This window comes from Colossoma macropomum, unplaced genomic scaffold, assembly GCF_904425465.1.
Source record: "Colossoma macropomum unplaced genomic scaffold, Colossoma_macropomum, whole genome shotgun sequence".
NCBI classification, from domain to species: domain Eukaryota; kingdom Metazoa; phylum Chordata; class Actinopteri; order Characiformes; family Serrasalmidae; genus Colossoma; species Colossoma macropomum.
Genome location: NW_023494802.1, coordinates 15141149 through 15153123, shown reverse-complemented (window position 1 = coordinate 15153123; position 11975 = coordinate 15141149). Strand labels below are relative to the sequence as shown.

General features: G+C 39.4%; 1 protein-coding gene across 1 annotated transcript; it reads right to left on the bottom strand.

The window, feature by feature from the left end:
* Nucleotides 1–375: 375 nt before the first annotated feature.
* Nucleotides 376–9557, bottom strand: lemd1 (LEM domain containing 1). Its single transcript, XM_036592344.1, has 10 exons — nucleotides 9049–9557; nucleotides 8001–8112; nucleotides 6384–6527; nucleotides 5995–6056; nucleotides 4091–4156; nucleotides 3670–3753; nucleotides 2118–2204; nucleotides 1864–1968; nucleotides 1436–1500; nucleotides 376–710 (listed from the first exon to the last, which is right to left on the bottom strand). Exons 1-10 carry the CDS (start codon nucleotides 9241–9243, stop codon nucleotides 416–418), a joined length of 1215 nt encoding a protein of 404 aa, XP_036448237.1. The 5' UTR covers nucleotides 9244–9557; the 3' UTR covers nucleotides 376–415.
* Between the last annotated feature and the right edge of the window lie 2418 nt (nucleotides 9558–11975).

The following is an 11975-nucleotide window of genomic DNA, read 5'->3' as shown; positions in this document are numbered from 1 at the left end:
TGATAACATATTTGTCCATTTATTTATTCAAAAATAAGGCATCGTTAGACAATACAATTAAAACAATGTACAATGACTCCTCTGGATTAGACATGGGTCCCTGTTGCTTTCTCAGTTCATCGGTTTGCTGAAGCAGGGTGGATGAAAAGGAGATGAGGTGAACACACTAACGTCCTATAAGATGGTAAAACGTCTCAAGAGAACCAACCATACACATTTTAGCACATTCCACATTTTCTCATTCATACACACATTCAATTTTATAATCTCCTACTGTGGTAATAGTTTAAAAAAAACAAAAAAACAAAAACAAACACAAAAACAACACAAACTCACTATGGCTGTTCTGTTCTAATATAAGCAAGTGTAACACACTGAGGATCACTGAGGTTTCACAAAGTACTCTAGGTTCTCTCTAGGCAGCAACCTCGCTTGTGGATATGTCCTGAGAGCTGGGGGTGAGGGCGGGCTCCTCAGTCAGACTGTCCAACAGCGCACTAAAAGGATTCTCCAGCGGGTCATCCATGGATACGTAAATGAGGTAGAGAAGAGCCGCCACTAAGAGAAAAACGACAATCTGCACCCACAGAGGCACCAGACGCTGCTGGATCTCTCGTCTCTCCAGTGTGGCGGGACTCAGCGGGGTTTCTAAGTATTTGAACTGCACAGGACGACCTGCTGCCCCCTTTATAGACCGTCTCTTAGTAGCGCTAAAGAGCAAGAGAATCTTTGTCAAAAACCATTCACTTTATATGAAAATTAGGTAGGGATGCACCGAATACTCCGCAACCGAAATGATTCGGCCGAAAATGGCAAAAACAAACACTACTGGCCGTTCGTGCCGAATAAGTGAAAAGACAGAATAATTTATACCGAACAATGACGTTTTTAAATGGTTCTTTCAGCTTTTTCTAGTACCCAGCCATAGACGGGAACCAGAGTGGAACTTTTACCCCTTAGCTCCAGGGTTAAAGCCAACTGCTCTAGGCTAGTACCCACTTTAACACATTTACTGCAGCGAGTTACACCGGAGCACACTGAAGTTTCCCAGCTTCTATTCAGTTTCAAGCATTCGAGCCAAACGTATCTCCAGAAAGAGTAAAGAAAAAAACAGAGCCGCTGTGTTTAACGAACAAACGCTCTCTCACTTTCTCTCACTCTCTCTCTAATAAATATTTTTAAATTGCAGTTTAGTAATTGTCTTTTTTTGTTGAAAACCAAGACAAAAATACATTTAGCCCACTTAATTTATGCAATGGTGAAAAAGTGGCAAAATTAATGAAACACAGGGAAAAACAGTGTTCGGTATTTGGCATTTGGCCAAACGTTTCATTTTGTTCGGTTTTGGTTTCGACCAAAAATTTTAATTTCGGTGCATCCCTAAAATTATGTAAAACAATAGTTATGTGTAACATTTGCAATCATCTGCACTCACGTGATTCCAGTTGGAGTAGTAGCAGCTTCTGGGAACAGCTCCGTCAGAATATCAATCACTGGTTCCTACAGTGGAATAAAGAAAATCTAATTAAGAAGTAATGCGACTGGGGCAAAGAGTGGCCATCAGATCAGCGAAATAATAGTGACAGGGCTGAAAGAGGACAGCAAACATCATGCAAAGGTGAGTATAAAATAAAAGCCCATGAAGGTGATACATGTCTGGTTGGAAAAAGCAGCCTGGCTTCAATGGATCACTCAAGAAGAACCGCAGCAAATATGGAAAAGAAGAAAGAAGAGTGAAGAGAAAAGGATTGCACTGAGGTTAACAAAGTGAAAAAAGCCTATTAAGCTCCCAGGGGTGCAACAACATGCACTGGAACACCAGAGCGTGAGGAGAGAGCTACATCAAAGAAAGGGCAGATTTACAGGAGCTGGTTTTATTGTGGTAGTTTGTTTTTGATGGGGCAAACACTCGGGGGTGAGATAAAGAGACGTATTGGTCATGGTGCTCTTGTTGAGCTGTTGAAGGTCCTGATAACACACACAACATTGACATTTTAAAAACAAGTCCCCCGACCCCCTCCCCTAAAACACACACACAGACCGAAACAGTCAATAATTAACAACCAAATAAGCTATAAGTTTAGACACCAATGTGTGTTTTTAATAGGTTTACTGACCCAAAGCACCCGGATGTCTTTTGGCGTCTGGCTACATCTCCTTTCAGTCCCTGCAGGCTTTGACTGAGGACTCAACCTGTTCTCAATCTACAGGCCAGACAACCCTTCATTAGAACTCCTTTTCAAGCACAATCAGTCAAAGCCAAAGCAATTAATCCACAGCTTTTTACAAATTAGCATCATCACCCAAAAGTGGTACTTGCAAAGGAAGTATCTGTGTGAACAGTGCACTGCAAGAGCAGAAGCATGCATAGTCCAGCAGGACTGGACCAATCATGATAATCATTCTAATGTACACCAAAACATGAAAAACAGTATCCAACACCTACAGTGCTTTTCACAATTAGTGGGACAGTAAAGTCAAAATTTCTAATGTACAGTTACAGGTGTAGAATGTCACCATTCATCATTGGATGTTTGGTCATATTTTCTTTTTGGAATTTAACCATTTAACATGAGTGAGAGTGAAGTTATAATTAAATATGAAGTGTGTTTAACTGGTTCATTGATTCAGCACACATTTGGGTCATCGTATGCTAGCTTTAAATAAAGCAATCTGAACACCTCAGGTATTGTAATTCTATAGACTTGGCTGCTCTGAAGTTCAAACTGAGATTCTTGAAATAATGCAAATTATTGCAAAGCTGCAAACATGTTTAGGCAGGTGACAAATTAAAGGGAAAATCTGAATTAAGGAGTAGATAAACAAAATATAGAGAATTTTAAATAGGTGTGCTTCATGTCACTTTAGGTCACAAAGACTGCTTGAGTAGCTAGTGTATCATTAGGAACAGTAGAGTGACATCAGTATTTAGCTCTATGGAGAAACATCAGTAAATATGGCTGGAAATTGGGCTTAAAAGCACACATTCACTGACTGTGTTGGGAGCGGGGGGGACCTACACAACAGTATATTGTGCTCAGGTTGACAGAGAATGTCAACGGTCTACACAGATGTAGTAAAAAGTGATATGGTCAGATGATTCACTTGTCACCATATTCTCCACAAGTGGGTGAGTGCATGTGTATGCTGGTTATTTTGCTGCCGTGGTTTGGGTTCACTCAAAGGGTCACAGCAAATCAATACAAAGTTATTCTGACTGCTAGACTTTAGCTTATGATGAAGCTTCTCTATCCTAATACAAGTGGTCTTTCCCAGGATGACAATGACCCCTCAGGGCCATATAAACTGAGGGAATACATTTTTTGGAATAGTGGTATTTCATCTGTAGTGTCAGAGTTGCAGAATCGATGCTAAGGCATATTGAAGCTGTTCTGGCAGCTCAGGGTGGTGCAACAACGTACCAGGATAGTTCAAGTTAGTTTGGCCTTTCATTCCTGACCTGTCTGTATCTTAAAGAAGCACAATAGAAGTACTGTGATTCTTTTGATGTTTTGATGATTAGAGATCCGTGAAAACAACGGGATGTATTTTGAAACAAGCATGTCCACTCCTGCTAGACTATGACCCATACAATGTCACAAAACTTTCCCCATCTTTTTCTCACTCTCACACACACATAAACACACACACACACACACACACACACACACTTCCCTCCTCCACCAGCTCAGTTATGCTGAAAGACTGGGAGCTACTTCGGGTGCTTTCCAGTGACTCCTGTTGTTTCTTTCCCTGTAATTCACAGACATCCAATCAGCCACACTAATGAACATAACTAGCAAATGCTTCTACACAGGCAGAAAACAACATTATCATTATCATAACACAACAAAACACAATGAGTATCCAGTACATTTCACTGAAATATTCATTTTCCACTAAAAGCAACAATTATTCCCATATATCGCCTAACAACAGTGCAATGAATATGGTGCCTCCATGCAGTCAAAATGTGATTTCACATACAATCAAAAAAGTGAATGGGGAGAAAAAAAAGAAAAGAAAAAAAAAAAGAAAAAAGTGGACTTTATAACTCAGTGAGATCACTGATCAGGTCTTAATACTGTACCTGTCTCAGGGTGGGGAAAAAGCACTGAGGATAAAACAAATCTTTGCTCTGACTGTACAGCCCCACCTGTGAGTACAAAATGAAGCAAAGATATTCAACAACCAAGTCCAAATTAAAAACTCTGGCCACACGGTGGTGACAAAGTCTGTGCTGGAGTAATTAAGCTTTATAAGCTGTTAAATCAGCTCCCCAAACACAATGCAGTACGCCAGCAGATTTTAATTTGGAAAAAACTGAACATACTGCTGTTGTTAGAAGAGACATATTTAAAAAAGTAATCTCAGAGCAAGTCCATGGAAGAGGCACACAAATAGCCACAGAGGTACTAGGCCTGACATGATCATGAAATTTTAGCTGGTGCTTGAGTGCCATATAAACAACTAATATTACCACTTATTTTTTCTTTTTGCTTATTGTATGCAATTAAAGCATAAGCCCAAAGGGCCAAATTGTCCATTAGGTATTTTGCTTCATAGCTTTAGCAAACATTACTCACTACAGTCCTCTAAACACAGAAATCACAACTTTTTTTTTATAACTTAAGTCCCATGTCTCAGTAAATGTGTTTTCTGTTGGTTTATTGCATTATTGTTTACGTTAACCTCAACCAAACTGATGAATACACCGAACTCAATATTTGTAGCAACATCTGACTGAGAATGCTAACTGTGGAAAATAATAGCAATAATAGTAATCAGCGGATTATATAATATCTGAGAGACCTAATAGGTAGCTCAGAGAGAGAGAGAGAGAGAGAGAGAGAGAGAGAGAGAGAAATATGTAGGGAGTAACTGCAGACTTTTAGAAATAAATGCAGTTTGGAAAAACTCAGCTTCTTGGGAAACACAGCATTTCACCTATGATCTGTTTATTTTACACACAGACTGATTTAAAAAGATGAAACTGTTTCGCATCTACACAGGCAAAGAATCTTTCACAGCCAATCAAAGCTCATTAAAGGCAGGAGCCGTGTCTGTGTCTCTTTTACAAATCCACAACACTCTCTGACAGGTATTCTTCAAGCTCCACCAATCTCAAGTAGACCTACTTCTTTATTCTGTATTCATTCTTCTGCCAAAGACTGTTATCAACACTGTGTTTGCTATAAAAGCGGCGTATGGCAAGCTTGAAATGAAACTGTGACATTTCCATTTCTCCAGAGTAAACAAGAGGTTGGTTTTAACTTGACTGATGGGGCATCCAATTAGTTCTGCTTTACATTTCTGTAGTGTCTGCTGCATTCAGTCCAGCATTTCTGGTCACAAGAACACTATTCATGAGATCAGTGTGCTAACGCATCAGTGCATGCGTGTAATCAGGGTTAATTGTAATTAGTCTTCATGATCACTTGACCGCTGAAAATAATCACTTCCTTCAAAATAATGCAGCTTCTATTTGATTGCCAGCTATTCAGCACATCACAGGCACTCTACCCTATCCCACTCTACATGATCACTGGCTGTTTTAATATGAGTCTATTTTGTTCAACTGTTTAATATTGCTGTTTCTTAGTCTTTGTTAATATCTGATTGCAGTTGTTAATTTTATTATAAAAGCTTTCTCTGTTATAAAGGCTGTGTGTCATGTTTGTATTCTTTTACAATAGAAAGTCTGTATTTTTAATGACTGATCTTCAACCAGTGTTCGAATATCTTTGACTTAAAACATTTTAAAATTACTACAGCTATCTGACGCACACCCACATTTATTTTTTAGCACCTATTCCACTTGGCTCAAAGTAGCAAAATGATTAAAGGTCTTTCTGCAGCTACAGGATTATCAATAATTCAGTAAATCAACAGTTGTTTCTATTTGCCATCCAGTAATCCATAAAACATTTAAAGTACAAAGGATCAAGAGCTGTCAGGATTGTACAGAAAGATATAAGAAGAGATTATACACACCGATCTGGCTGTCGCACTAGTCTCAGTCCGGGACACCGACTCTGGGCCCAGCTGTTCTGATCCTAAACAAAAGCACAAGAAAAGAATATCAACAAATAAAAGATTTTTTTTGTAACTCACAATAGTCCCAGAACCCCCAGGGTTATCTATCCATGCCTACAAGGACAACTTCACATTTTTGCTGTGCCAGGTAGTGAAGAGCTGCAGATACCCCAGATGTGTTCAGATGAGATACAGTGAAAAATGTGGATTGGTATGACTGAAGACTGAATTGAAAAACCTCTCCCAACCACAGCTACCAACATGAGATGAACATAACTGAAATAAAAAAAAAGAAAATAAATAAATAAATAAAAATGTAGGAAAAAAAAAAATGCATAAGTCCATACCAGACTCCTCCTCATCCTCATCCTCCTCCTCCTCCTCCTCACTGTCAGAGTACTTTGCAGCATCACTTGTACCGTTGACTTTGAACTGTGAGGAATGTGCCATCAGCCTCTGCAGCTTCCTCTCATACAAAGCTCTAGTGCTGCCTGCCTCCACAGACACACAAAATATTTACAGTAAGATTCATGCACCTAGTGGGGTGACATTAATTGGCATGCCCTGGGGTAAACCTTCACTGACTGTAGGGGTGCGGCGTATTGACTCGCGCTGTCTTCAGACAGGCAGCAAAAATCAGATTTTTGGTACATCTAATGTAAGCAGGATACTTTCTGCAGCTGAACGGCAAAAAGCCACATAAACTTTAACTTTACAATCAGATCAAAATCAGGTTCCTGGAGAAGCGACTCAGTTTGATCAGTCAGATCAAATTTCACAGCGTGTTCGTCATTTGGGGTGTGGCGGTTCTTGACATCAGAAAGTGATGTACATTCACATATACAAGCTTAAATTTGGAGAGTTTTTGGATGAACCAAAATTTCAGCCACCAAAACATGTTGGCTGATAATGGTCAAAAGCAGTACTTTCAGGTTTTAGCAGAAATAAAAGAAATAAAAGGCAAAAATTTTGGCTAAACAAACTACAAAATATTAATTTTAATATCACATTTTTTTTTAATCAAAATTAAATTAATTCTTTTTTATTAAAAATCTTTTTTCCTTTGCTCTCTTGCGCTGGATAGCGCAGATGCATTCAAACTTCTTGAGCAGCAGCAGATAAACAGTGGAAAAAAGTCAATGTGTAAACCTTTTTCCAAATATATTTGGTTTCATTGACATATACTGTAGCCTACATATTGTAAGCATTTTAGTATGTTTGTTTCTAAACTATTTACTGTCACTCAGGTTTTGTTCTATTGAAAGCAGATGTCTTTATTACTTTGTAGTTTTTATGTTTTGTAATTTATTCAAAAGCATAACTACAAAAAATAAATAAATAAATACACAAAAAAATGGGGGGTTTTGGCCAGGAATTTTCATTTTGCTGCATCACTACAATTAGGTAACATTTTTACTTTGTATATTGTAGTTTTACAGTAAGTGTTTCAGTAAAGATTAGAATGTAAAGTATGTCTCTGAATATTACTGGAAGAGCCTATTAGTCTGTTTGTCATGAAATGTGGTTAGGTTCCCTTCTTGAGAAACAGTCACCGAAATTTCACTGTCTTTGCTTAACCAACAGTGGATCACTGGATAGTCACCGAAAGATATTTGAAATACACAAAGCTATTTTCAAATTAAAATTCAAATTGTAAGAGGTCCTGCCATGTAAGAGATATTTTGTTTGTTTAACCAAGAGTAGTAGATCCATCTGTGAGACCCAGCTTTTGAAAACAGCAGGCGAGACTAATACAGTCTGGCTATGATGACAGATGGTTTGATAGTCTGTCTACCATAAAAGATGGTTGTTCTCAAAAACTCTCTTTATTCAGTGTAAATAAGTTAAACTCTATTCAGAACTGATGGAGAAGCACGACTAATTAATACTAAACAAATATAACTGAAGAAATGAATAAACATTAATTAAATTTACTTTGATTTAGTAAGAACATACATACTGACCCACAATTGGTCCAGCTTTGACTCCATACTGCAGCAGTTGCTTTTTTAACTGATCATCAGTTAGTGAGCTCAAATCCACCATGTCTGCCTCCTCAATTTTCTCTTCTTCGTCCTATCCAGTGAAACATAATTCAACATCAGTTATACACAATTTAATTAAACTGCTTAAATCTGAGTTCAATGGAAACAAAGTATGTGTGTGCGCTGTGTCAGATTTGAAGACCTACTGAAAGCTAATTTCACTCACTGTGTCCCATGTTTAATAACTTTTCTAGTTGAACAAAAATGAGGAAAAAAAATTCCTTCAAAGTGCAGCCAGTCACTGCAGCTCTCCTAACCTAGAGCTTATTATCTAATAACCTTAAAACTAATAATTTTATGCACTGGTCTAAGAGCAGTCAAGTATTCGTACACTAACAGGTCAATATATAAATGCTCATTTTCAGAGTGTAAGTAAAGCACTGCAGGTCACAAAGTGTAAATCTGATATGAGAGTGGGGGCGTCTGGAGTGCGACCCAGATTCCCAGTCATGTGTCTGGGGGGGTCCCCCTGCCTCACACACATAGCAAGTTATCTCCTGGTACTGCATTCTGGTGCAGCTGAGGCAACAATTGCGTGTAAGTGCAAAAGACAGCTGCAGCAACGCTCTCCAGTCCTCTGGAGTTGGGTTTCAGAACCATGAAGAACAGTAAAACCTGTGTATTTTCATAGGAAGTTACTATTACAGTTCATTTGCATTTCACAAAAGGGAAAGAGTTAAAATCAATGACTTCATAACTTGTCAGGCTATACCGGTGCTAGTATGCAAGCCAAACAAGAGCATGGATACTTACTTCAATTCTTATTTCAACAAGACTTTCCAGTTCAGTGAAAGATTCGATCGGTCAATCCAACAGAAACACTTAATAGTCAACAATCTGGCCAGGACACAAGCTACTTATCCAACTCACATTTTGGTCACATGAACACAGTTCAAAGATGAAAGCCACCCTTTAAAAAGTGTTTGCACAGACTCCTGAATTCTGTTAGAAAGCATCACAAACTCACAGTGCCATCCTGAGCCGGGTCCTCGTCATCACTTGAGAAATCAGCGTTGCTTTTATTCCAGACATGTTTCATATAAAGGTCCACATACACTTCCTTCTTACTCTCTCCTGGAGGCAGCTCCACGCTGTGCGATATTAGTGCCGACTTCAGTCGCTGTTTGGAAAACTGAGTGGGATCCTCTACAAAGACCGGCATGTCAACTTTTAGGGGGAAAAAAGGTTGAACACACACTTTTCTCTGCTGAGGACACCAAAGAGAAGTGGACTTGCTGCTCTCTCAAGCCCCCTGCAACCAACACTTAGAGCTAAACCCGGACACAGAAACCTCTCAAATTGCAAACAGCCACGTTATGGTATGGACGACAGGTGGTCGCAGACAGAACAGACAGCAAACACAATCTAGCTACACTATATCTCCAAGCGTTTGTAGACATCTGCTCACCCAGCGTTTAAGGGTACTAACAGGGAGTTTGTCCCCCCTTTTCTGCAGTAACAGTCTCTACTCCTCTAGGAAGGCTTTCCACTAGATCTTTAAACATTGCTGTGAGGGTTTGATTCCATTCAGCCACAAGAGCATTAGTGAGGTCAGGCACTGATGCTGGATGATTAGTTCTGGATCACAAATGCCACTTCAACTCATTGCAGAGGTATTGGATGGTGCGCTATCACTCCAGAGAACACAGTTCCACTGCTCCACAGCCCAATGCTTGGTGGAGGGGGGCTGTATACCCCTCTATCTGAGACTTGGCATTGGGCAGGGTGACCTTTGGCTCTTGTGCAGCTGCTCCAGAGACTACTATTCTATAGGTCAATGCTTTTCTATGTACGTTATAAAAAGTACGCAGTTAAACAGCCATGTGCATCTCAAGACAGCTGAATTCAATGAGAAGGTGTGCCTGGATACTTTTGGACATAATTTGGACATTTTACATTAGTCACGTCATCTTGCATTTTTCTGAGCTTTTCATGAGCTATGGGTAACTAAGCTAGGTAGTGCTATGCAACATAAAGATATGACATCTACTACAAACGTTTTTCATGCAGGAGCCTAAATGTGAAGTATGTACTGAAATGACTCAGTTAACAGTTAACGTAACTAAAAAGATTTAACATCTTACTTTTTTTTTTTTAAATGTGTCAAAGGACACATCAAATAGTATTTTTTTATTTAACTTGCTTTTACTGGAGGTCGTGGGTTTAGGTCTTACGTTCATCCGGGGAGAGGTCAGTTGTAACTAACCTATCTTAGCTAAGCTAACGTTGACAGTAAGCTAGGTTAACTGTTAATTAATTTTAATAAACCTAAACGTTGTTGGTGATTAATAATTCATAAACCCTCAAATGCTATTTACTAAACAGTATCCCTTCTTGAACAAAAGGAAAGTTTTTCTTCTGAAGCAGAACAGGAAACAGAATGCAGGCCTAAGTTAACTCCCGCACCATTTAAGGTGGACCGGAAAATTCAGATAAAAAGTTGGAGAAGAAGCCATTTTTAGCCTGGTTCTAACGTTATATTTTTAGCGCTATTTTCTGATGAAATACTGATATGTTTGATAGGGACACATAAGGATACTTGGGTAAACCCCCTAAATGCTTCATACACAGCAACAACGTGGCTAAAGTTGTGTTTCTTTTTCGTTTCTCGGAAAACGAAGTAGCTTGCTTAGCTAGCTAGTTAGCCGTCGCTGCTAACGTTAGCCAACGGTACCCCATTCGTAATAAGCGGTTGGTGTAGCGTTCATTCACGGGGCTGATGGATCTCTATACTGGAAAATGCAGCTTTACAGACAAGCTAAAACCTTCTTGCTCTAGTATGACAGTTTAACTTCAGTATTAAGTCGCGTTCAGAATGAACTCACCGCACAGTTTGCTGCCTTATTCCTCGTGAACAACAGTTCGGCAGCAAACAACGTAGCTTAGCAAGATTTTTTTTTTCGCGCCATTTTTTATAGCGTCGTAAGCTGAGGAGGCTTCTCTCTCTCAGTGGGCGGGACTGCAGCAAAGACCAGGCCAAATCAGCCGCTTTTACGAGATGGTCCTCGCTGCGGAACCAAAAGTCCAGTGGGTGCGGCAGGGTCTGATCCAACTTCTCCCTCGTCGTGTTTTAATTGGTCTGAACTAGAGTGGAGCTGATAAAATGCACAGTGAGTGTAGAAACAAGTAGAATGAGCTAATAAAGTGGCTTATCAGGGTATATAACATTTAATATGATTTTTTTAGGCATATTGAGTCATTTTTATTAGACTTATGGAAATGTGTGGCAGTAATACCAAATCCTTTTAAATGTAAAAAAAAAAAAGTCGTCACAAAGATTTTTTATTATGAAATTCTAGGATTTAGTTGATAAAACTCAGTTATGTGGGTTATTTTGACCGGTCATATGTGTATTCTAGTGTTTAAAAACGTTCAGCGTTTTCAACTAGAACCCGTCTATCATAAGTACACCTGAGATGTAGGCCTACAGAACGGACTTTGTACCGGAATGTGAAAAAAGCTTTTCGAGTTTTGACAAATGAGTGAACATCGTGAACCATGAGCGATTATAACGGCTGTGTTGTGGCGTTCAGGACGGAGCAACATCGAGAAAAACACAAAAACACCAGCAACACCTGCGGGTTTCCCACAGGTAAAAACGCGACAGGGTAGACCAATGAAATAAGTCGTAGGCGGAAAACGTAAGCGACACATACTAGTTTAAAGACCTATAGAAATGCGATGATTTTAGACCAGTGAAAAGAAGACGTGGGCGGAGTTAGATCAGGTCCGGCTCCACCCCTTTGGACTTCTGGTTTTGCAGCGAGTGGTAGTTGGGGCTTTTACAGTAAGAACTCACTCAACCGGGCCAGCAAACACAAACTTTTAGTATTAAAGGGGAAGCATGTTGTTTATAATACAGTGGTTCCCAAATAGCAGACAGTTTTGGGCCGA